This window comes from Neodiprion fabricii, chromosome 4 (assembly GCF_021155785.1).
Source record: "Neodiprion fabricii isolate iyNeoFabr1 chromosome 4, iyNeoFabr1.1, whole genome shotgun sequence".
In the NCBI taxonomy this organism is placed as follows: Eukaryota; Metazoa; Arthropoda; class Insecta; order Hymenoptera; family Diprionidae; genus Neodiprion; species Neodiprion fabricii.
Window position 1 is genome coordinate 41,333,514 of NC_060242.1, and position 27,047 is coordinate 41,360,560.

The 27,047-nt window shown below is 39.3% G+C and overlaps 1 protein-coding gene across 5 annotated transcripts in view; it reads left to right on the forward strand.

Moving 5' to 3' along the window:
- The first annotated feature begins 4,657 nt into the window (after positions 1-4,657).
- LOC124181155 (forkhead box protein D1-like) overlaps positions 4,658-27,047 on the forward strand; it is a 31,764-nt gene continuing 9,374 nt past the window's right edge. For 3 of the 5 annotated variants that reach the window (XM_046567436.1, XM_046567437.1, XM_046567438.1), the window contains exons 1-3: positions 4,658-5,198; positions 10,624-11,481; positions 14,796-14,940. In XM_046567436.1, the coding sequence (XP_046423392.1) occupies positions 11,413-11,481; positions 14,796-14,940 (214 nt within the window). In that variant the 5' untranslated portion in view covers positions 4,658-5,198; positions 10,624-11,412. Of the gene's footprint in view, positions 5,199-10,623; positions 11,482-14,795; positions 14,941-22,901; positions 23,243-23,893; positions 24,091-24,886; positions 25,384-27,047 lie in introns of those variants that run through there. The other 2 variants (XM_046567439.1, XM_046567440.1) reach the window with 2 other exon arrangements.

Below are 27,047 nucleotides of genomic sequence, written 5' to 3' on the forward strand. Positions count from 1 at the left end.
TCTACCTTCTCTTGACGCTTGCCGATCTGCACTCTTGTTATTTTTATTTTTTTTTACGTCAAGCCTGGAGAGGCAATCAGATCCTCAGCTGATCGTTGTTCTGCAGTCAACATTTTCAACCCTGCGCTGCCAAACCATCGCCTTTCGAACTGACTCACACTCGTCATTATCCTAAAATACGAGTTTAGAAAGTGTATCAATAATCTCGTTATAGGAAACGGTCATTATAAAATATATATTAAATTGTTTGTCGAATAAAAATTTTAGAAAGAGAACAAACGATTGTTTACACGGCTGACGAATGATCAAGTAATCGGATAATTTAGAGGAATTTATAGATCTCGGTGCAGTGATTCGTAATTTTTGGAATCGCAGAGTATTAATGACTTCAGTACTGTCCATTTTTCTTCCTACTTCCAAGTCAGAACTCATCAAACCGACTTTCCTAGAGCAATGCGCGTCAATAATAAGATGTCAAAATTAAACTGATCCAAAACATTTGTGCTGCAATAAAGTTTTGCAAAATATCGAAGTTAGGGATCTACCTGATCGGCAGGTTTCTTTGTTAGTATTTTAGCGACTGTACAATATTCGCAAACAAGAACCTTCAATTCGTAAAATAAATTTTCGAAATCCTGTTCCGACGAATTTGGATCTGGCTCGTAAAACACAATCAGAACACCATAGGATTTACTGTAAAAAAAATTCTCTATCTTCTGTCAGCATAATGTATCTTCAGAACGCGTTACATACATACACATGTATACATATGTATGTAAACTTGAGACTATAATTCGCTATGATGTATCCCAAACGAATACGTTGACAATGATACAAAAAACAACTTCAAACATTTCAAAGACTAATTTTTTTAGACTTTTACCTCAACTCTTAGGATAGTCCGCTTTGTGATCGAAGTTTACTATGAAAAAAACATTTTTTTTTCTCCGTATCTATTTTATTGTACGAGCAATAACGTTGAAAAAAAATTTTTAACTGTGGTATTTTAGTGATAATTAGTGATGCTATCTCAAAAAAAATTCACATCATCGTATCAGGCAATCTCGACGAATTGCACACCCTCGAAATCCGAGTTTTCTTTTTATCCCGAGAAAGTGCAATTCGTCTAGTTTGCCTGATACGATGACGTGAATTTCATTCCAACATTATAACTCTCGCAACAAAATATATACTGAACAAAAAAAAAAAGTTATTCTTTAATTATTTCCGTAAAAAACTTCGATCTTACGGTTGAGGTAAAAATGTGACGAAAATTTGACAATTGTTTTTTAATTATTCAAAGTAACCGGAAATAAAAATTTCTCTCGACGTAAGCAAGGAGCACCATAAAGCTACGCGTATCAAGCATCTTTACAGCGATCGAACCGCGTCGTTCCATATCCGATGAACCCAAGCGAATTGGATCGGGAAAAGTTGGACGCCGGGCGTCGCGGGGGCGGGCAGGCAGGCGTCGCTTCGAATCCGTCGTCGAGGGCATCGGAGGTGCGTCCAATCCTGGGAACCGAGGCGAGTTTGCCGCCGCCCCATCATGGCGTCCGTTTCCGTTCCCCACTTTCTCCATCCGAACCGGTTCTCGATATAGTAATTCCCACAACCCCCGTAGCTCGAATCTCTAATTTCACAATCAGTTGTATCCGAGTCGCTGCGAATCTGCTCGTTTCATCCGGAAATTTTTTCACCCCTGTTGCAGGGAAGACCCGATTTATACGTATGGAATGGTTCCTGTAAAGCCTGCGTGCGGATATTGAGAGAAAAGAACGAATTCCGTCGAAATAAAACGCGATTTTTTGCATTTACTTTGCGCGGTTCAATTTCGTCGGCTTATCGTTTGCGTCATTCGTAGTTATTACGAATCGTTTTAGGCACAACACGCGGAGCTTCGTTGTGCAATTTATTCCATCGGCGCGATGGGCATGTAATAACGTGATTGCAGGAGTAGGTACGCGATGCAAAAGACCGAAAGCGAGTCGTTCTTGACCTGAATAATTTTCTGCAAAATTCTGGGTACCGCGCCGCGTAGGTATATTTACCAATGAAAACACTCGTTGCACAATAAGCGCAACTTCAATTCGCCGGAATTTCATGCGCCAACTGCATCCGTAAGCAATATTACTATATATATGTATAATATACAATATGTAACCTGCTTGCGGCTTGTACGTGTACGCTTGTATCGATTGCCGCTTAATTACATCATATAAGTATATAATATAGGGTATTACATGCACACGGTTAAAAATTATTGTGTATTTACCGTACAAAAGACTTTGCACTGAGAGAAATTTTCGGTTCCGGTTACCGCTCGGTCCTTAACTATTTTCATTTTTTACCACAATCGAAAAATATAGTTCTAGGTTGAAAATGAAAATTAGTTTTCTAGTATCCGTTGCTATTCTTTTTCATTACGATCACCGTTGCTATATTTTCTTGCAACTGTTGCGAAAATTTAATGCTTGTGCGACGATAATGTTGATAATCGTTGCGATGAATATTTTTGATTTTACTAAAATTTATGAGAAAAATGCCAGAAAAAGTAACTTCAATTTACCAAAATTCTGTGCAGGTAAATTTATTGTGTTTGCGAATTGAATAAACGGTAAATTTACGGTGAATTCACTGTTCCGTATCCGAACAATATACCCACTTAAAATACTGCCATGTGTACAAAATTTAACGGTGTATGTAAAACGGACACGTGGATCCCTCGGTGTTAAATAATATATATAACGATTTCTGCATAAATGCAGGCGTTGTCTTTTATCTATATATATGTGTATATACCTCTGCAATAAATTACTACCATACATATACAACAATTTACTGTATTACCTAATTATATCGGTGACCGCGTTTTGCTCGAGCTAATTGATCCACTGATCCAGATTTCGTTCATTTTCCCACTTTCGTTCAACACTTGCGTAATTCAAAGTTGAAAAGTAGTAAATTTAAAGTTATACGACGCGCAATTTTGAACTGCGAATTTCTTAAAATTCTTTTGCGAAGCTGAAAACAGCGGTTATCTTTTCAAGTTAATTTCTTACATAATTTTAGCACTTGACTTAAATATTTTTAAGACGAAGTAACCTTCGTATAATAATCCGAATGCTCGTACGTATGCAATATACATATGTATGCAGGAAAAGTTCCTTACCGATTGGCACGAAATTTGTACTGTTTGTATATTAACCTGTTTAAACATACATATTACCCTCTGCACTTCCGATTGCAAAATGGCCCGACCACCTGAATTTAAAAAAGCTGAACACTTTCCGAAAGTCTTGCAACAGCGGCGAATTATTCAAACTTTTGCCTAATACGTACATTAAATTTCTGATGTTCGTACACATCGACGTGATTGTTATCCTTCTTATGGGGCTCCATACCAATTAATAAAACCAATTAATTCGTTATCACAGCTTCTTCGAGGAATTTTTAGGGAAATTTAGACGTTTTGTACAATATTGTACGAATTTTCACGAATATTTGGGATGATCAACAATTTTAGAATTCACTTTAGATCGGTAAGATTATGAACATGTACGAGAAAGTACGAAATACTATTTTTGAACCGCCGCCAGATGTCGCATTTCTCTCACAAGGAAAACTTGTTGCAGAAAACTTAACCTTCTGGCAAAACTGGGATCCAAGTCCGGATAATGATCTTCTCATTTTCTGATTCAGTGTTTCCATGATCTAGACGGATTTAGAGGATCTGACATTTATTTTTGAACTCACCTTATCTTAATAGGTGAGTTTTAGGAGAAAACTTACGTTCATGTTATTCTATTAAACCAAGGATCCCAGTGAGAATAATTCCATGAAATTCTACAACAACTTTTACGGATCATTACTGATTCGTATTAGATTTCGTAACAATTCGTAGCTTTATCGTAGATTATAATCTTAAACATAACCTTAAATATTAATAATCTACGAAAAAGCACGAATTGTTACCAAATGCATGTTCAAAAACTATGAATCTGCCGAAATCCTTCACTTTAGGCATAGAAATTTCCTGAAAAATTCTTAGAAATATTCATAGAAATTCATGGAATTAATTTCAGCAAGCTCGGTTCTACATCCGAACGTTGTTTATTCAATCTCATTCATTACAATCTACGAAAAACTACGACAAACGTCGAAAATCTTGAGTTTAAAAACTATGAATCCTTCCAAAATCTGCGCTTTTGCGTAAAAACTTCCTGAAAAATTCACATAAATATTCATCGAAATTGCCAGAATTATTTTCAGCAGGTTTCCCAGGAAAATTCGGTTCTACGTCCGAACCGTATCTGTTAAATCTCAAATATTACGATCTGCGAAAAACTACGACAAACATCGAAAATCACAAGTTTAAAACTTATGAATCCTTCCAAAATCTGCGCTTTTGCACAGAAGTTTCCCAAAAAAATCCTAGAAATATTCGCGGAAATTGATAGAATTACTTTCACCAAGAGAACGAGACGTCGAAGCAAGCACGCGTCGCTTCGCCTCTCCCGATTCCGACTTCTCCTCGGTGGGGACGAGATGTCGAAGAACTAAGCTCCGCCCCGAAGCATCCTCTCCTCCGCCACGTAAAATCCCCCACGCTGTTCCGCCGGTTCTCGATGCTTGCGGCTACCGCGACCTCGACTCGCAATCTTCGCCGAGTTAGAATTGACGCCGGTTGTTTGCGTCCCGTTCCGACCTTTTTCCACTCTCGAGGAAGCCGCGCTTTTCGAATTCGCGCGCCGCCGTCGCTGCGGCGAACACTTCCGGCGCTCACCTGAAATTTTCCTACACGATAATCAAATTCGAAAACACGTCGCGATAAATCGGGAAAAATTACACGCGATAATCGATTACACAATTCTGCGCACAGTGTATTACAGGCAAAGTTTTTACGTACTCGGTTAATATTGTGCTCGTTGTTGGTGTGCAGCGGTTCGCATTATTATTATTTTATTATCATCGTCATCATTATCATTATTATTATTATTATACCTTGGCAGTAATTCGTGTCGAAGGGAAAAGTTTTGGGAACAGGGATTTTTTGAAGTGAATATTTAGTGCTTCGCGGGACGAGAATTGTCCTCTAGCTTCTGTTCTCCGTCCAAATATTAACAACGGCTGAAAAAAGGATCGAGGATTTTCTGGCTGTGCCAGCTGCCATGACTCGCCGGATATCTTATACCCAGGTAATTTTTGATCGATAACTGTAACTTTTCTCGCCCTTTGTACTTACCGATCGAGAACCACGCGCGGCTCAAGATCGAGACGCGTGATCTGACTTCTCGTCGCGCGACGGCCGCGAATCGTCGGATCGATCGTTTGTCGTAATCGTCGTGGCTCGTGCAGCAAACGAATTGAACGGATTAATCAAACGCGTTTGATAATATACCAAGTACCTTCACGAATGTTGAAAAAGTCGAATTTTTTTCTTCAACGATCAGTGTTAGATCTGTAATGAAAATCCCGCTAAGCGACGGTCGATCAGCGTCGAACCGCTAAACGGAATTCGGGTTAAGTACCATGTAATTTTGTTATTTTTTATACTTTGCAATTTAACGGCATTATTTTGTTCGGCTTGACGGTATTTTTCATTATACAGACTACAGTATTTATATACATCGTTCTTCGGCCGAGTGCAGTGGTGATGAAATTGTGAAAATTGTCCGAGCCGTTTTTTTTTTGAACCGCAATTCTCTGGCCGCCGATACTCTTCGAGTGCGTGAAAACAGGGGGTTCGTATTCGCGAAGAGTAAGACGTTACAGTAGAACCTCGATTATCCGAACCTCGATCATGCGAACGATGACTTTGTTTATCCGAACGTTGGCGCGAAATATGCATTGTTGCTCGCTGACAACGCCGTGAGCAACAATGTTTATTTGCGAGTGTTACGGGCATTCGTCAACAAAAAATTGACCATTTTATAAAAAAAACATATATATATATAAAAAAAGGCATTCGACTTGTTGCAGGGGTTTAAAATACACACATATGTATATATACCTATATTTCAACGTGAATATGTGTGTCAAATTTTAATATACATGTATGTAATGTACTGTTTTTATGCGAAAAGGTGTTGTTTCTGATCTCGTCCCAAAAAACCCACGTTTCGATTATCCGAACTAGTCTCGGTCCCAATCGGTTCGAATAATGGAGGTTCTACTGTATTGCAATATTAAATTGTTCAGGTGACCCTTTGCATCTCGGCACTGTATGCAACCCGACACCAGACTCGGTATGCATGTACCCATTATAGGTATACATTGGTTCGCATTGCTTTGTTCGAGATTCTGCAGAGCTCGGCGAAGTTCACCGTCGTATATAACACGGGTCTGCAGAGAAAATAATTTTTTTTTCAGCTGCGCGGGATGGTTTTTGGTGAATATTGCGTTTTCGAGTGCGCTGAAGCCAAAAATCACTTCCATTTCCATTCCATTTAATTATAACGAACTAAACGATATTACTTATAAGATTAAACGAACAGTTTCTTCATGAAATGTGCTTAACATTCCGTGCTCATTCTGTTTGCTTATGAGAACTTTTCCTCTTATCTTTGATACTTCTCCGAAGACGGTTCCGCTTTCCATTTTCTGTTTCCTCGTTTGTATTTATTCTCGACTTTATTATCAACTTTGGCTTTACGCTAGTTGAAATTTAACGATTTCAGTTTCTTTCACATCGCGTAAATCATCAAATGCATTGCATGTGCAGCGTATCTTGGATTTGATTTTTGCGGCAGTGCAGCCGTCGCACCGGTTGGATTTCTCGATTCATTCGTCACAGCCAAAGCGAGAAGAATTACACAGGTCTGACACCAAAATCTGCATAGGTTTTTTATACCTGAAACCGAGAAGAATACTCGAAAAAATTTCATCACGTTAGGTTTTTACTTGAACTCGTGTTTGTAGTTTCATTCAGAGTGAAACTGTCGTTTAATCTGGTATCATATTCTTGATTCTAAAAATCCTATGCAACGGCAATTTGTGTGACTCGAGAATAAATCCAAACAGGAAAACAGAAAATGGAAAGCGGAAGCTGTTCGGTGAAGAATCAAAGAGAAGAAGACACGGTTTCATAAGCAAAAAGCATAAACACGAAATGTTAAGTACGTTCCATGAAAAAATTGTTTGTTTAATTTGAAAAAATATATTGTTTAGTTCATCGTAATAAAATGGTGGTTTTTTCCTTAATGTTATGTTTTATTCATGCGAACACCTTGTATTTTGCAAGAATACTGTACGTGATGGAGGGAAATGGAAGTAGTTTTTGGATACATCGCACTCGAAAACTTAATATTTACGAAAAATATCCCATACCGCTCAAGTGAAATACTTTTTTGTAGATCTGTATTATTACTGCCGATTTGTATCGTAGGAGTGATCGGTATTAAAAATCTTCCCCCCTGTCAGATAAGTTTATATTTAATATAATGATAATAAGGTTGGACTCTCTCGGTAAGACGTAATATAGTAATAAACTCTGAAAAACATTCCTATCTGTATAATCCGAAAACTTTTATAACCGGCGTCTAATTTTTGTTCACTTTTTTTCCGCTTTCGCCCCCGTCGTTTGTAGAAGTTTATTAGACGTGCGGGGTCGCGTTAGTTTTGGCATCCCTGCCATGCCTCGACCTATCCTCGTAAATTTTATAACGCGTCTAGGTCTGCGTACGACACGTGATTTCGGAAGCATTTAGGCTTTGAATGAGACCGAGTATCGGAGTTACATACACGAATATCCATTATGTGTATCCACTGGCGGTATGACATCTATAGTTACATGACGAATAGTTATTGTTTGTAAGCAAAAGTTTTCGTTGTATTCCCGAGAGGAAAAGTTTTTCGAATCGCGTATATACAGTATTTAGATCGATTTTATTAAATTTGATCAACTTGAATCTCAGTCTTGTGTAACTGGTTTTATTTTTTTTAATTTTTTCAATTCCCGCAAATTGCTTAACAGCCACATATTTCAACAATATTCATACATAATTTTAGTACGCATGATTATATACGAAAGATTTTTAGCCCGGTAGTAGAGTGCATAATGCAGATGTACGTAGATCTATTTCAAACTCTAGATCTACATAGGTCTCATGCGTTAGATCCGCGTAGATATGATTTTTTTTTCCCTGGGATCAAGCTATGTGCTTAATAATCGTAGAAGTGGGGTCCGTGCTTCTGAGTCACTTAATTTCATGGACAAGTCGGTTAGGTTGGCAACGCAGATTCAGCCCGCAGCGCCACAAGCGATCAACCGCGAAACAGGCTCAATATTTCTAAACCTAACCTAACCCATGACCGTCGAATTTTGTATTTTTAGGTTAGATTCGACGGTCAGGGGTTACGTTACGTTTATTGAGATCGAGTTAGTTTCGCGCTCGGCCGACTGTGGCGCTGTAGACTTATCTGTGTTGCCAACGTAACTGTCTGGTGTAAAAAATTACATAAATCTGTGAGTCCCCTGGTGAAAATCATTTCCACGATTTTCTAGGAATCGTTAGAGGATTGGAACAATTGGTAAAAGTTTTCGTGCAAAAAATTGTTTTCGTAGAAAATAGTAGGTAAATATGCGTAGTTTCTCATAAAAACTTGTAGAGTTTCATGAAAATTGTACTTATTTCAGCAAAAAAAATTCTTCAATTCTACAGTTTAAAAAAAAAAATATAATACCAAATGTTACGATTTCGGTGAAAATTCTTCGTAGTATAAATTTTCACCAGGGTACATGACTCACAACATTTCCAACAACCATAGCCGGCGGTTAAAAAGTCTGCGTTAAAATTTGTCTCGATTAATATCGAACAACGAGTTTTGGATATAATCAGGGCTAGTTGGGGGATAAATTTACGAGTCCGACGGGCCGGTGCGGGAACCGAAAGCGTCGCGACGGTGCAACAGGCCGGCGGAAGTGTCGACGTCTCCCTCGGGAGCAGCGCGGCTTCCCCTTTCTTCCCCTTCGAGCGTCTAAGTGCTCAGCTGTTGGATACTTGTCATTGGGATTGCAGCGGCGGCGCTTTTTCGACGTGCAGCGACAGAAACCCGGGAGCCCCGAGCCGTGTGTCACTGTCATTTAAAACACATTAAACCCACGTTTCGATACATACACGCGCTGTCTGAATCGCCGCCCCGTGATATCTTCAACCCCCGCCGCAACGGCTTGAAGCTCTGCAGTCCTCGGCTTCCCTTTGCCCCTCGAACTTCCAAGGAACCAGGAATCCCCGGGGAATCCCTTTCTCCCGATGCGTGCCTTAAACCTATCATAACCATACCGATGCTCATAACACTGCAACTACTGTAATTTGTTCGACACAGCGGTTAAACTGTCTTTGGAGATCGCAGTTCGAATCCGTTATCCAATTTTTATACATATATGTATATGTATATATTTTTTTAAACGCGCTTCGATATTTCGGTAGAGTATCTCAAATAAAATATCTTACACGCCAAATATGAGCTCTCAATGTTATTATTTAGAGGTGCCTATTTTAGTATGTATCCATTATCCATTTAAATAACACGTCAAAGAAAAAATATCGGAGATTTATTTTTTTTTTCTTTTCGCAAACACCTTGACTTATAAAATATCTAATCGTAAATACAGATCCTTATAGGAAATTTCACGCTCTGTAAAAAAATACCGAAGTACAATGTTCCTAACTCTAATCGATTGAGAAATATTTGAAATGATTCAATGTTTGTAGGCTGTTTTTTTTTATGCACACCCTAATATATCAGGCACATACCTATATAGTATGCTTAGAAAAGTTTTGGTCGTCGAAAAGGTCAAAACGATTTATTACCTCGGTCTCACGTGTCAATCACTTCTGCGCATGCTAACTGCGCACATTTCAAATTTCCCGCCTTTACACATGCGTTTTTATATCGAGTTAGAGACTTGGTTTTGTTTTACGGTTTTTACTGGAGCCTGTACTATTCTTTCCAATTTTCGATATCTGTAATGCCTATTAAATGGTATCAATCTCGTGAGTTTTTCCGCCAAACTTGACGTCTAAATTATGACAGATTTCATGTTTTTTTTTTTCGATCTTCTAACTCGAAACAAAGTATTTGGAAAAATACGTCGCTGTACGAATGTTCGAAGAATGTTCACATAATCACATTTTTTTCAAAACTTCATTTTAGAATCGATATAACTTCGGCTACAACGAGTTTTTATATTAATTTGTAACGTATAATTATGATGTTTTTTTACAGAAGCGCAGAGCTTACCGAAGCATCGGCGCATAAATTTGAATAACACGTGTAATAAAGATAGTAAAAATATAACTGCCCCGCGGTTATCGCGAACGTTTGGAACTTTTTAAACGTCTTCTTTTCCACCCTAATATAATACACAGTGAGTTGAGCTGTAAAAAAATTTTACGAGAAAGCTGTGCAGCATGACTGTATAACCGTAGCAGCAATTATAACTCGTGTTGTAAATCATGAGTCAGTTATGTTGCGCGTGAAATATGGTAATTTGATATTATACCGAAAACGCGATATCCGCGGATAGATAAAAAAAAAAAAAACGACGATTAACTTATTTTTCAATAAATCACAGGATAATTTTTTTCTTTTTTTTTTTTTTTTTTCCCCGTGTTTCAGACCGGCGAAAGACGCGGACGCAAAGATCGAAACTGAGCTGCAGGATTGCGGACATTTTTTTAAACTTCGAGGAAACTAGAAGAGCACCGAAGGAAAACGAATTGTGCAAATGAAACGTAAACCGGCTCAGAGAATTAAATCTTTACGTTTCGTGAAGCGTATGCGAAGATTCCATTTCCGGAGGCTGCAGCTAATCGGCCGGTCCAAATCTCTGCCCAAGGATCATCGACAGGTCTTCATACATTCCCGAATTCATCACGTGCTCCGTACGAGACGTGAAAACGGCGCAAGTCTGTTAAAACAGAGCAACGAGCCGGAGTTGTGCGATCAGTTTTATTCCACATGATCTGAATAATGGTGCGAATGTATTGCAATTGATAATTGTTAAACAATCAGTCGGTAGAAGAAGAATTTTGCTGCCTCCGAGTTGTCGACTGGATTAAAAATCGTGGGAATTATCGGTCTGCATTTTATTCTTTTAATCCTACGTCGCGCGTCGTCAGGGTGAAAAGTTTCAAGTGTTTAACGCCGATGATGAAAATTGAAATTTCGAGTGTATAATTTTTGTACGAATAAACACGCCGCTAGAAAGTGTGAAGAAGAACTTTGGTGCGCGTGTGGAAAAGTTACTTGCATAAGGGTGGAAATACTAAGGAGAGGAGGAGGAGGAGGAGGAGGAGGAAATAGAAAGGCATATCTGCAAGGGTGCGAGAGGAATCGTTTGCAGTGGAGGGCCTGGCTGCTTACTGGGGCGACGTTGTTCATCAGCACCGCGTCAATGCAATATTTATGAACTACGGACTGCATTCGGTCGCCGACAGGACGAGGATGGTGTCCCACCTGATTCCGGTTGCCGGGGTGAGTTTGCACGCGACATTTTCTCGTTTCACGTCATTTCTTTGGGGCGGGGATGAAATTACGAATTTGAAAAGCTTCGAGAGCGCTAAATTCTTGATATTTCAGTCGCGAAACTTGAAGTAAAGGCATCAAACATCAATGTTTCGAAAGGACGAAATGTTTCGACAAGTAAAAGTTCCGAAAGTGCGGAAAAAAGAAAATTTAAAAACCTGAAAGATCGAAATTAGGAATGATTCAATATTTTCAGTCCCGTGAATTTCTGTCTGGGTGAAATTTCACCACTTTGATCTTTCTTTGTTTTGGAATTTCGATATTTTTACGTTCGGAATCCTGGTTATTCTGATTTTCGATTTTTCTCATTTCTCACACCCACTAGTTGAGTAAACTACACCGTGTGAGTACATTTTAATTTTCTCAAATTCGGAACTTCAACCCCGCCCCATTTCTACAATCGTAGAAAATTTGTCCTCCTTGTGCGGACTAAAATGATTATTTCCTGCAATGCGCCCACGATTTTCGTACCGATTTCTGAGTCGAAGCGTGCAGCTATTTAGACGTATTAGAATAACCTAAAGCCTTGACACGGATGGCGATGTTGAAGCAGCGTAAACGAGCGCTGCAGTAACGCTAGTTACTCTTCGGTAAAGATAAGAGGGAATGATAGAAAAGGGAAAAAAGGAGAATAAATATCGCGTGTATGAGAGCGCGGCGAGGGGGGGGGGGGGGGGGGAGGGGAAACGAACCTTGAACTACTTTTCTATTACAAGTTTAATATTATTATCGCTGGTATTATACAATATTCATTCTGAAAATTATCGTATAATAAATACCTTATTGATATACGTGTAACAATAGATTCCCAATTATTTTACAAGTCTCAACTCGATCAGGTCGTATAAAATTGTAATTTTCCAGTTCTCCGGAGTTTTCGATTGGTTTATTTACAGGTAATACAATCACGTTAATACATGCATACGTGTAGCGTTTGGCGGAAAATTCAAACGCGATAAGAAATAATTCATGAAACTTGTATCGTAGGGAAATTGATCGGTAATTATTCACAACGATCGATAATCTACAACCCGCACTTATACTTTTTAATATTCTTTTGTCGGAGTATAAGGTGGAAAAAAAAATCTAAATTACTCGGAGTAAATAATGCGATAATCCTGGTACTACGCAATTAATTACATCCGATTATAGGGAAAATGATGTGTTGCGGACTTTTTTTCTTATTTCTGCATCTATGAGATATACAGTAAAATTATACTCCATAAGGATAAAAATTGAGCGGTGAGAAAGGAAACTTTTATATCTTTATACATAACATAACGAACGTGTCCGCGTACGGATGAGATGCGGCGTGCCAAAATAACGATAATAGCGATAAGTTACATCGATTTATACGAACGCGGTACACACCGATATACATGTTAAAACGGCGTTGTATAAATTTACGTAGGATAAAGTGGCGATATAACAAACGCGGATGATAAACCGTGGCAACAAGTGTCGACTTCGGAAAGGCGCACTATATATATCCGAAGAACTGGCTGATTATCAACGATCCACAACGATCTCAGGGACCGACACGCGTGTGTTGATTACAATGCGGGTATGTCGGATTCTCTTGGAGCTTAACGAAACTTTCAAATTACAAGTCGGCTAGTTTCGTTGGAAATTGAGTTGACGGAATGCGAGAGTTGAAACTGGGAAAAATGGTGCTGAAAATATCACGGGCCTGCAAAAGAATATTTTATTTCAGCTGCATGGGATGTTTTATGTAAATATTATGTTTTCGAGTGCGCTGAAGCCAAAAATGACCTCCATTTCCCTCCATCACGTACGGTATTCTTGCAAAATACAAGGTTTTTGTATAAAAAAGTATATCAATAATGAAAAAATTACCATTTCGTTACAACGAACTAAACAACATTTCTTATGAAATTAAACAATCAATTTCCTCATGAAATGTGCTCAAAATTCCGTGTTCATTCTTTTTGCTTATGAAACATATTCTTCTTCTCTTTGAGTCTTCTCCGAAGACGCCTCCGCTTTCCATTTTCCGTTTCCCTGTTTGTATTTATTCTCGAGTCTCACTCTGGTACGTATTGAATGAAAGTAAGAAATCACTTTTGCTAAGATTTTCTAGAATCAGGAATAGGATACCAGATTTCGAGTTAAACGGGAGTTTCACTTTGAATGAAGCTACTAACACGGGTTCAAATAAAAACCTGACGCGATGAAACTTTTTGAGTATTTTTCCTGGTTTCAGTGAGTGAAAATCTATGACAAACAGTATACAAAATCTGTGCAGTCGTTTAGTCGCAGACCTGTGTATTTTATGTCAAGCTTCCTGATCAATTACGACTTTGATACTTCTTAATTCAGGCTTAACACCGTGTTCAGCAATTAAGGCTAGAGGTAAAAGTGTATCGCCAGGCATATAATATCTGTATCATCGGTAGGAAAAACCGGGGCCTGAGGCTGAGCGATAGCCATGCTCGAAAGTTTAAACGAGATCGCGGCACGTGTAAAAGCTCGCGTATCGCACTGCTAAGCGATTAATATTTCTTGCCGCTAAAAATACTTAGCACGCGAATACAAGCGGCGAAGTATATAATCCGGGCGAATTTCCAGCTGCACGGCAGCGTGCGCAGATATCTTCTCGGCGGCAACAAATTACGGCTAATTCTGACCATGATCCGAGCAAACGTACTCGATTAGCCAAATCGTATTCCCAGCAAGGATAAGCCGAATATGATCACCGCGATATTTCAACTTCTTGGAGTCTCGTTGAATGCCTGGTCACATTTCACTATGATTCGTTGCAATTATCATTTTCCACTTCTATACAACCTGCTTATTGCGGTTTGATTTTAGAACTCGAATTATTGTTATGCTAATTCTTGCAGCAATTTGATTTTTGGTGTTTTGAAGAAGCGGCCGTAAAGCGGATCGCAAATTAACGATCTAGCAAGACCGTAAGTTTTCGTTGGCATAATGCGCTGTCACAACACGTAGCTTTTGTTTGTAAGCTCGCCGAGACGAGACTTCAAACATACCGAGCTCCGCCAAAACTGTTTTCACAAACTCTCAACACAGAGACTTGCACCTGCATCCTGCTTATTTTCCGATGGACTAGAAAAGCCGTTAATTACATCGAGTTTCTTCACCCCGCGAAATCCAACCGCGATTTTATTTTCTTTTTTTTTTTCTTTTGTTTTTATATTATTCACACGTTTATGCTCAAACTTGATCGTTTACTCTACCGTCTAACTTCTCCTCCGTTAACTTTACTCTTCATTTTCAAGGAGCTGCAACAGGGCGGCGGGAATTTGGGAGGCGCTGGTCTCAGCGCGAGTGTTCTGCACGGCCAGGAATCCCCGCACTCTCTCAAGATAAAGCAGGAACCCTTCCAGTTGTCTCCCACCTCGGCGCTTCCGCCGCTTCATCAAGGTAAACCGGTACAACATAACAGTGACGTGACGAATGCCAATTTTTGAGCATTCGCGGATGAAAATGCGGATGAGAATATTTGTCATCGAAATTCGCGAATGTGAATATACATTTTTAAATCTGGCGCCATTTCTCTATGACCGAAGCTCGACGATTGATTGACTGACAGGTACACAGTGCAAGTCGCACGCACACATTAGCACCGCTTGCATTTTTTTGCGGAACTTGCCGAGCTGATCCGAATTAAGCCGATTATTTGTTTGATTATTCAACGACGAATTGATAATGGAAACAAATTAATTTTGAGGTTAGAGTGTGATTCAAACGTGAAGATTATTATGAAACTAATGTTTCTTGTCTTATTTAGTTACGAATTACGTTCGCCATTTTTACAAGGAAAGTATAAAGTATTTGTGACGGTTTAATTCGCAAAATATTCGAACGATTTTTGCGAATATGGTTGCAAATGCGAATGTCAAGAAATATGCGAATATTCGTTACATTACTGGTATAAAAATCTCCCTTCGCTGCTCGCTCAATTATATCATGCTGCATCCATCAGAGTGTACAAACGGTTAAAACGGCCATCCGAGTAGCACTTGAAGAGGCTTCGGTGGACTTGAAGTGTTTCCGCACATATTTCTTTCGAGAAACGAGTGGTGATCATCCTCTCATATGCGGCACAAATGCGTCCGCAGGAAGTTTCCCTGCACCGGAAATCAGCTTGCACTTAAATTGTATAAACAATAAATAAACATACCATCAGCAACACGGGATCCTTAAGGTCACGACAACATAGTGCCGGAGTGTTTTCGCAATTGTAAAGACTGAATTCAAACTTTATCCATGATTCGAACGATTCGGAAGGGGTGGGAAACTTTTTCTATCAAGCATTCGAGTGGGGGATGCAGAATTATGACTTTCGGTAAGGAGAAGTAGCACTTTCTCTTCTACAGATCTGGTTATCCCAGCTAGGCGGTAACGACGCGACGCCGTGAGGAAGGGCTGCGGAGAGAAGGAGGCGGCCTCTTAAGTCGCAATGCTCTAAAGAGCCGGGTAAAAGCTGTTCTAATAATACTGAATACGGTGCGGCGGGGCGAGGGTGATAAACAGCCGGAGGCTGCGCTTTTGGTTCAGGCCTCTCAGACCGTCGAGTTGCACGAGCACGCTCTCGATCAAACCCCGAGCCCCCATCCCGTTGATCCAGGATCCTGGAACAGGACGCGAGAACTAAAATACCGGGGGTCGAAGGGTTCGAAAACTGAAACGGTGAAAAACTCGACCAACCATTCGAAAGCTTGGACCACGTTTTAGGGAAAAACAAGCTATTGAAAATGTCCTCGTAACCTCAGAGACTGGTTGTCGGCGCCATTTTATCACCACATAACCTAAGTTTTTTATTTTAATGGAAGCAAATCGTAACTCCTGGGATTTTAAATTATTCGTGTCACATGAATTAGTTAAATATAATGAATAATACACCTGTTCTGGTATCTACACAAGAAAAAACACGGTCAACGGTCAGCTGTCAGCCTGATTGCCTTAGTCTGATTTTTTGCCAGCAGATGACGCATTGCAAAATGACAAACCCAATATCGTACCATCAGATAAATCCTATCACTGATCGATAGGAAATAATAGGGTGAGCGATGGATGAATTAGTTGGTACCCTGTAGTCTACTTTCCCCTAAAACAGAACGATCCGTTGTATTGCATGAACACAATAGGGAACCTGCATGCATCTGAAATCTCTATATTCCTCTATTGGACTCGAAAGTAGGATGAAAAATAATGAATTTCCCAAGACAGTTTCTTTTTTCGAGCAACATTAACGCTGCAATAATTTTTTATTTTACACTAATTTTTCTCGGTAAATTTGAACCGGCAACTATTTTGCTGGACCCCTCTATCAGCGCTGCCAGGTGACAAGTTCGGGCACTGTGCTCGGCTGTAAACACCGTCTGCTCCGAGCAAGCCGGAATCCTAACCTGCAATATTAATATTTTAAGCTCTGAAGCATAGTTGGCGTTGTCAAAGTTGTAGTTGTCTCAGTAAATAGCTTCTAGTTTGGTTAAAATAAAAAGACAACAATGGATCCATCAGCTCCGCAACCAAATTTAGATTGGTACATGTATTGTTTTGTACCATCTTGTAAAAATACAACAAGTTCAACTCCAGAAAAGATATTTATCCGAGTGCCAAATAATGTATTAAAACGGAAGGCTTGGTGCGATGCAAACTACATTTACATGGTGTATAATAAAGTTAGGATTCCGGCTTGCTTGAAGCAGACAGTGTTTACAGCCGAGCATAGTTCCCGAACGTGACACCTGGCAGCGCTGATAGAGGGGTCCAGCAAAATGGCTGCCGATTCAAATTTTCCGAGAAAATTTAGAGGACGAAAAATAATTTTCTGGCGTTAATATGGCTCGTAAAAAAACTGTCTTGGTGAATTCATTACTTTTCATTCTACTTTCGAATAAAATTAAAATTAAAAAACATGCAAATTCCCTATTGGGGATCAAAGCTCTAGTTCCTTCCGGTATCCGCGGCTTGCATGTCCTTGATACGGAGTGTACGAAGGAGGGACATCTTAGGGTTATAAAAAAAGCTCATTTTTGGTGCAAATAAGGGTGGCGCTGTCAAACGTAAGTTTCCCGTACGTGTAACTATATAACTCTATACACTCCATACGTGTAAGTAACACTGATATACATATTTAGCAAACTTTACATTCAGTTTAGTATATCAATCAGCGCCAGGTCGGTTATTCTATGTACCCTTATTTGCCTAAGAAATTTGACCACATTTTGAACACGTCGTCCATTAGAGAGTGACCTCCTTCTATTTACTTTACAGTTCTTGATTCACGGTGACGCCATGACGTATGGAAACTTTGACTTTTGCATAACACTTCTGCAATGATGACCATCCTGATGTATCGTTCCTTTTAGCCATTATAGGCTGAGACACCCCGACACAGCTTTGAAGTGTCGGAGTGTCTCACCCTGGCTGTTGTACACGTGTCAGCGACAAGTGTTTCTTCGCCTGAACTCGAAATACAACTTGAAGCTTATTCATTCTGGAAATGTCCCTTCGGAGTCCTGGTTGATGGTTGAGTGGCAAAGTTCGTTCGAAAAAAGATTATTCACCCTCGATAAAAGACTTTCGTGGTTCATTTCAAGGTTCAAGCTTGGTCAGCGAGGATCGCTTTATTGGTCCGAAGGTCAGTCCAAGGTGAATAATTTAGTTCGAACGGCGAGGTTGAGATGCAAAGACGCAGTTATCTCGCACGAATTGAAAACGAGTGGAGCTGCGATAGGAGCGAGAGATTAAAAGAGAGGTAGAACGAACCGAGGCGAAGACGGTGTCGCGTTTCATCGTGTTATTGTTCGCTAATCGTTCCACGAGAATGCCGGGAGATACGAGCCTCGCGCGTAGCACGGTGATGTATTACATACACACCTTTCGACCATGCCCGATTCGTGATCAGTGTTGCCACTCTGGTAATTGAGAATGTAGCAACTCTAGGAGCAAAAATACAATATATACCAAATAGCTAGTAGAACGTACCGAATGGAGTTCAACTATTGTGAGGTTATGTTTTTTGCCGCCAGGCAGTGCTTTCATTGTTTTCTTCGCACTTGTCAGTGAAAGGTCTCTTTCGGCAGGTTCATGCCTCGTCTAGGTTACATACCGTCTAGATGCTCAGGTTATGATGTTGAACCGCATGGAGGGTAATGTACGACCATTATAGTGTGTTCTATAGGGAATTGTAGGATATTACATTGGCATAAGCAGCATGTTACTACATCGATGTGGTGTTAGTTGGAAAGTCAATGTTGCCTAGAAAAACCGCGTGTCAAAAATTGTATCGAAAATCATCAAAGCGTACTAAATGTACTAATAATCATAAAACTGTAGCTGTGTATGTATTAAAAACGGTTGAAATGTACTAGAAAAATACAATTCTACTGTAGATATGGCAGCACTGGTTGTGATCGCAGCTTCGATAATTAGACACCGTCTGACAAAGAAAAATTCTCCTACATCGTTAGATGAAATTGTTTTCTTATACGCAGCAAAATCGCGGGTTTAATATACTTCTGTTACCTACTTCAGTATATATATATACTCTTCAAAACTGACTTCCTGCACCGCAGTGTAAAAGATAACGTGTATTAATTTGACAATTTTCAAATCAGTCGACGGTCACGTTTTCCCCGTTTATTTGTGAACTTTATTTTTCGACTCGCCCCTCTCATCCGTCCCGTGTTCCCTCAATTTATTTTACAATTAGCTTCGGGGGGTTGTGGCGCAGGAAATCGAAGATTTTGACTTCAAGCCGCGAGTTTGTTGACACAACCCTTGCGAAATCGGGGCAAAACTGAGAAGGAGGAACCGCGTGTTGTTCCAGGCGTGCGTGCCGCCTTTTCGGGGCACGTTGATGCAAAATCAACCCCAAATAATCCGATGCACGAGGCGGTACAAACAAGGGGCTTGAGTCCGGTGGTCATAAACACGCCACAAGTTCCTTGCATATTGCATCCCTCTATTTTGTGACAAATGCTTGCCTTTTTTATTGCCGTGTAACTTATTAACGCAACAGAAGTTGTTCATCATTTTTATTGTTTCTTGCTCTAGTTTATTATTTCAAATGAAAAATTTCAAATTTCCAAGCATCAGCAATCACGCCCTAGGTTGTAGGCGAAACCTGCGTAAAAGTGAACGCGTCTTCTTATAACTTGGGTCCGGGTTAATCTGGGAGGAGACTGCAGTCTGACTCTCGAGTATTTTGACTTGCCGACGACGTTGACGGATCGTCTCGCGCCAGCTTTCAGAGCCTCGAGGGCGATCCTTTTGCATCCTTCTCCCCCTAACCCGGCATATTTTTTTCTCATCTTTTAATCTTCGTCTCTCTTCGCTCGATCCCTCTAATCGCAGTCTGCGTGCACACAAGCATCGCGCTGCAGTTATTTGGTTCACAAAATTACGTAAATTTGGGTCAACTGGCTGTTCACAGCGTGGAGGACTAAAAACGTATCAATTGTCGCATAGATCATAATAATATGTCAGATTACACTGGTATCTGTATTAAAGTATTTATGTTATGTATGTGTAATAACCCTACTCTCGGTCTTTTCATAGATCGTCATCTCTTGACGTAATAATATCCGATCGCCCTTAAACTGTGCTCTTGTTTACCATTATTTACATTCACGCGAGTTCAAGTGGGTATTATGTATACACGACATACCTATATGCGCTAGTTTCCAAATGAATTTGTAACATACGTACGATACAGCGCACGTGACTTACATGCATGTGTATATTCTTGTTACAATCAACAAGATTTTGATTATGACGTACACTGAAACGGATTGGGACTCTAGAACGATTAGATTCATGGAAATATCTGCTATCTCGCTGATCCAGAAACGACACTGATACAACGAACGAATATACTTATTGATCTGATTCGATGTGTTCCGAAAACTTGGATTGAAATTGAGTGACTTTTTGAAACTCAGGAGGTACGCAATCGCGTAATTATCGTAGAGTTCCCTCGTCGCTTTACCGTACCCTCAAACTACTGAAAAGGATAAAATTTCACATTTATACTCACGACAATTCCAGTGGATCATGTGTAGATTTACGCACACACACACATGTGCAAACCGATAATCAGTTTAAGAGGTTTAGACTGAGGGAGGAAAGAGCTGCTTATGTCGAGGATGGTTAGGAAATTCATTCATTCCGCGAACCAGTATCTCGGTACCATTCTATACATATCCGTCACGGACCGCGATATTGCCACACAATTTCTCTCTCGTTGTAACAAACATCCCGCGATACGCGAGTGCCACGCAATAATCATATTGCACGATATTATATTTATTTATTTATTTATTTATTTATTTACTCATTAATTAATTTAATTAATTGATTATTTATTTATTCACGTATCTATTTATCTATTTGTTTATTTATTTTCTATTCATTCGGTTTGTTTATTTGACAAACGTACTTCTATGTTGTTATGAAAAGTTAGCAACTTGTCAAGTCATTTTGGAAACATGCCTAAATTTTGTTTCATCGTTTGCCAACCTTTTTGCACCACCTTCAATTTTCAACGAACACAAATTTGAATTCAATATTCCAGGACGTTGCATAAAATTTTCGAAAATAAGCGAAAGCAAAAATAATCAAAACGTTATAAAACGTTGAAAAAATATTTCAATTGATTTTGTTGCACCGCGATTCAGAGGCTTAGTCCAAAATGGGTACACTGTTAGAAAACTTTAACTAAACGTAATGTTCCAGCAGGTTTAGTTTATATTAGTATTATTTGTCAAATTTCTGTTCGCAAATATGACGCTAATTACTATAATTTATATACTTAAATTGTCGTATTAACATTTAATTTGTACTTTCTTTTTCACTTATCGTTAGTGATGCATTAAAAAATGCTTAAATCACAAATTTTAGTGGGATTGCTGGGACATTTTTGTTAACCGTCTATAAGTGATAAATTTGAAAAATCCGAGCTAAGCAGGGTTTCGTACTTTATATCTGTCCTCTATTAGAGAAACAATCGTTTGTGTCAGGTAAAGTTCGACCGCGTCATCTATGTGAGCATTGTTGTAGCCGGTCACTGAAAAGTTGAAATCGCTTGGTGCAAAAAGGTGTAAAGAGGGTATAAGTTCAAGGCATTGTGAATATGATTCAATTATTCGAACAAACAGAATTTTTCGTATAAAATAGTGTACTATTTTTCAATACATTCCAATGTATAAAAGTCCTCCCATCCTTGCGAGGCATTTTGAAAGGTTTAATCATTTTTAACGTTAATATCTCAAATTGAGCAAACATGCACTTATACCGGGGTAGGGTTGAAATTACGAATTTGAAAAGTTCCTAAAAGGCCATATTCAGAATTTCTTGGTTGCGACACTTGAAGTAAAGAAATCAAACTTTGACGAAACATCAAAGTTTCGAGTGGTCCGAAGCCCGAGGCTCAAAGTTCCGAAAGCGCAAAATTGCGAATCGACAAAACACCGAAAGGGCGTAACTCCGACGAGTCAAAGTTCCAAAAGTGCGAGAATGAGAAGATTAAAACATCTGAAACATCGAAATTCCGAATGATCCAAGATTTTCAGTTCCGTGAATTTCTGGCTCGGCGAAATTTCACCACTTCGATCTTTCTTTGTTTTGGATTTTCGATATTTTTCGTTCGGAATCCTGATCATTCTGATTTTCGGTTTTTCATTTTTCACACCCACTCGCCGAGCAAACTACGCTGTGTGAGTGTATTTTAATTTTCACAATTTTTCTCAATCGGACCTTTACTTTTCGAAATCTTGCATTTCGGAACTTTGAGCCGTCGAGCTTCCGACCATTCGAAACTTTATCGTTTCTTCAAAGTTTCATATCTTTACGTTCAAGTTTCGCCGCCAAATAATTCGGAGTTTTTCAAATTCGTAACTCCAGCTCCACCCCCTTACACCCTTTTGTCTCTAACCGTTATTTCTTTTTCCTATACCAATTAAATTTGATCACGAATAATAATGTAGTAAAAAAAAAGCAAAATGAAAAAATGTAAATACTGCAACGCGGTGATCGGAGAGTTGACTATACGTGCCCCGCAAATAAGGTTGTTCCCTTCATTCAAATCAGCATCTCTTCGACACGCACGCTATTTACAATCCGCGAATTACCGCGTGAAAACGACGCACACACCCAGTGTATAATTATACCTTATCCGCGTATGATACAGTTATAGTAAACATGATAACGATAATATGTACATATATTACAAGAAGCGACAAAAACTGAATCGTGATTTATCGCCGGGGTTTTTTACCGCGACGTTACGCCGTCCGTCGGCCGACGGATAGCGGGTTTTAAATTCGCGCGGCTCGCGTTAAGGCGATTCTGTGACGCGTTGGCCCCCCTGCGCTGACGTCACGCCGAGGTCGAGATACCGCGCTGTGATTGGCCAGTGCCGGAGATACGGGCCGATACCCTATCGCCTGCACCCGATGACCCGGGTTACACGCCGGGAGCCTCGCCGGCAAATAGATCATCACCCTGCTTATTCCTACAGCCGCGGAGACGTTCGCTATTAAGTCTTTATTTACGCCGCGGTTTTATCGGTAGCTCTCATTGGCGTTTGTGTTTTACACAGGATACACGTGTATACGGGGCATTCCGCGTCGAATTAACGGCATGTTCGTGTATGTACGCGAACTTCTTCGATTTTAATGATTTTTTAGCGTCGTGTTTATGTCGACACTAAAAGGTAACGAATTTTTTTCAAGTATATTTTGGCCACCGGTGAAATTTGAAAAAAATCAGAAAACCAATCGCGAAGACACTAGTTTTTTTAATCTGAAAAAAGTTTTAATTTTTCCACGTTGGTATTGGCCTTTTTTTATTCGGGGTGATTTGTCGTTTATTGTAATCAACTTGCAGATATTTATTATAAGAAACAAAACACCGTGAATCAAAAAAGGCAAGTCGAAACGAGAAACATTCAATTTTACCCGTAGTAGCTGTAACACAAAAGCTAGACCAGATCGAATGAAAGTAAATATGGTTTTACAACGAGGGTAGATTATAAGTATTTCAAAATTAATGAACACTTTCCTCGTTACAACCTCATTTTTGTTCATAAAAACTGTATTTTTGGAAAAAACTACAAAATATCATATCACAATAAACCTATTCGTACAAAAAAATATTCTGACATCAATTCCATTATACTGAACCTTGTTCCTAACATAATCAGTTAAAAGTTTTCACGTCACACACAAAAAGTGAATTTTAGTTGACCAGTGTTACCTATTATAATTATTTTTGCAAACAGAGAGCGAAAATCGGGATAACCAATTATTTTCTCAAAAATATTTTGAATTTGAAATAAATGCTGGGCCGATTTGCGAATCGAAAGATTGTACCGATCCTCTATAGTTTTACAATCTTGACGCCGGGTTCGCAAGTCGAAAAAAACTTTTCGCCAACGATGCTGTTCTGTAGCCCGAAGTTAGCCACGAGCAAAGGAACTAACTGGCATTTTGCGACGGTGTCGCATTACGCGGCAAATGCAGCGGGGTCCCTTCGTCAAGAGGCTGCCGGAGGCATTTACAGGTACAGAACCAAAAACCGCGTTCCGAACAACAATCGCCAATACGCAACGGTATTCCTGGTCCCTTGTTCGCCTCGATCATGCCTCCGGATATTCTCTGGGATTTGCACTACGGTGGTTCATTTTTAAACTTTTTGTTTTTACGGTATCACTCGAAAAATTAGTGACAAATACCGAAAAAATTAATTTTTGCCGCTAAACCCGGAGGAGGTAGGAAAATATTTAGAAGTTGCCGCCAATTAGCGTAATATTTTTTATTTATTTATACGCGTACACCTTACATGATTGGTAGCGACCTCTAAATATTTTCGTCCTACCTCCAGGTTTTACGATAATTTATTTTTTTTTTTTTTTACGCTACATGTCACAAATATTTCGGGTGGCACCTTGAAAAAATCAAAAAAAAAAGTTGAACAGTGAACCACCCTAATGTGCAGAATTTCTCGCCACATCTTGCAGGTTTTCATCAAATACACAGAGCCCGTCGCAGTAGTTCCAACATTTTCTTCCGCAGCAAGTGATGCCGAAGGGATGGAAATACACTGATCGGTGCAGTCAGCTGTGCATTCCAATCGAGATCGCCATGAGAGAGGCTCGTTTCAAGCACGTTCCACCATCCCGCGCATCGCGATATCATCGACCCATGCATCCATACCTGTACAATATGCGGTAAACTGTTGCGAGAGAAGAACAGCGCGTTTTACTCGAAACTGCGGTAAAAAGAAGGATTCGTCATGTTTTTTTTTTTCTTTCTCAAAAAATACCCACGTCAATTATACTCTTTTACTCTCAAACGTTGCAGATTTTAGTCCGCGGACAGTCCAGCTTCCACCGTTTCCGTAGAGTAAAAAAAAAAAAAAAAAAAAAAAACTCCCGACATGTCCATCCTCTCCTGGGTAGTACGGTTTTGAGGACAAAATCCGCTCTTTTGTTCTCTCGGTACGTTCGCAAAGAAACAAAACACCTTTACACACACACCCTGCACCGTCGGAGGCTAATTGCGCACGTCGTAAGACCGCACGCGCGGCTTTTGCTGCCCCCTGAAAAGCTATCGGCTTGCTGAAATACGTGCCATCCGATCTCCGGTGCTTAATTGATTAGAGCCAGCTATATTACAGCTGCAGGGCGCAGAACCATCTTCTTGCCCTATCGCGTTACGGCCGTTGGTACTTCACTCTCTCATTCTCTCTCTCGTATTATATTTTTATCCTTCCTCTCTTCCTCCTCCTCCTCCTCCTCCTCGTCGCGATTGGGACGTCGAGTAAGCAGCCATGGAGCGAGCAACGCGATAAAAGGTATAATCTGAAATGAGTGTACGTATACATACATGTATATATGATATATATATATGATATAATTATAGGTATGGTGGGTGTGTTTGACTTCACGCTTCGCGAATACTTACACCTACCTACCTACTTGTTACGATAGCCTGTACAGTGTACTTATTGCCTCTCGCATGGCGAGAACGAAACGGTTTGCAAACTCACACCTGACCGCAATCGGAGACGCAAGCCATGCGACACCAACGTGTCCAATCCATCTGGGGAGTATTATTGTATTGTATTGTTTTGAATATTCCGTATACAGAAGTTGCTTTGTACTTGTAGCATATTTTAATCTCGTTATATTCACCGTTTAACCCAAGGTCGAGTTTACTGAATATATATTCGTGTGTCGAATCGCGAGGTGCGTTTTCAAAGAATTAAGCATGTTATTTGTCGAGTAATTCATCACTTAAATTCGACGAAATATACGTACAAGAAATTTACCTAATAAATTACGAAGGCACGAATCGTCAGCAACACTAGTTCATAAATCATACTGTCAACTATATTTATACAGTGATATATACATTGTTACAAGAAATGCGGTGTTGAATGTATAACCGAAAATACTCTATAGAAGTCCACAAGATTTTGGTGCTGATTTTAAGACCACCTTGGTGTCAAGAATCCAACGATTTACACCGACGATGTTTAATTTTACACTAATCGGTGTGGACTTTTATTGACACCGTGATTTTTCCAACGGTGTATCATTTTTGATCCAGCATATCCGGTGATTCGTATTTTTATAATTCACCGCGTGATTTCTTGTATATTTTATTGAATCTGCAAGATACAAATCGTGTAATAAATTATTTTTGTTTTATCATTTTTACACCCTGAATTCTTTGAAAATACTTTACGATTCGACGCATGAACATTATTATTATTATTATTATTATTATTATTATTATTATTATTATTATTAACTAACTAACTGACCGATGTTGCAAATCGAACACACAATTAGATATGTCCGGAGTTGCGAAGCATTGTATGGGCTTGAATTGTGAACTGATTGTAAGAGAAATTGAAAAAGGAAAAAATTAATTAGGAAAAACTATTAACGATTTTAATCTGCTATTGTAACAATTTAAGGAGTAATCCTACTCTAAGATTTTGGGAAATTCAATGTTTTTGTGGGCTTAAACAATATTTTTGGGGTCATAAAAACGATATCCAGTTGGTCCTATAGTGAAAAAAAAATGTTTAAAAGGTTCAATTCTCGATTTTGGAGGACGGATTACTTGAATGGATCGATTTGAAATTTTGACAGTAGCTTCGCAATTACATTCTCCGTGGAAGCGCGTAGCCGCCTTTTTATTTAATGAAAACTTTTTGTTTTATCAACAATTTACTGCATATTTTTTTACCAAAAATCGATTTATTTTTTCAAAACTGTACCATTTCTACAAATTTTGAAAAAAAAAAAGAACTACGCAGTTCCATAGGCAGTAGTATATAGATTATAAAATTTTTTGTTTTGTCGTTCCAGGTCTTACACCTTATAAGAAATCCGTCTTTCCGCGAAGGAGTTTAAAAAAAAAAGCACTTTCAAAAATTGGCCCTGTCGCCACCATTTTGCAACAAAATTTTTCCATACTCCCAAAATAAATCGTCAAAGTTGTGCC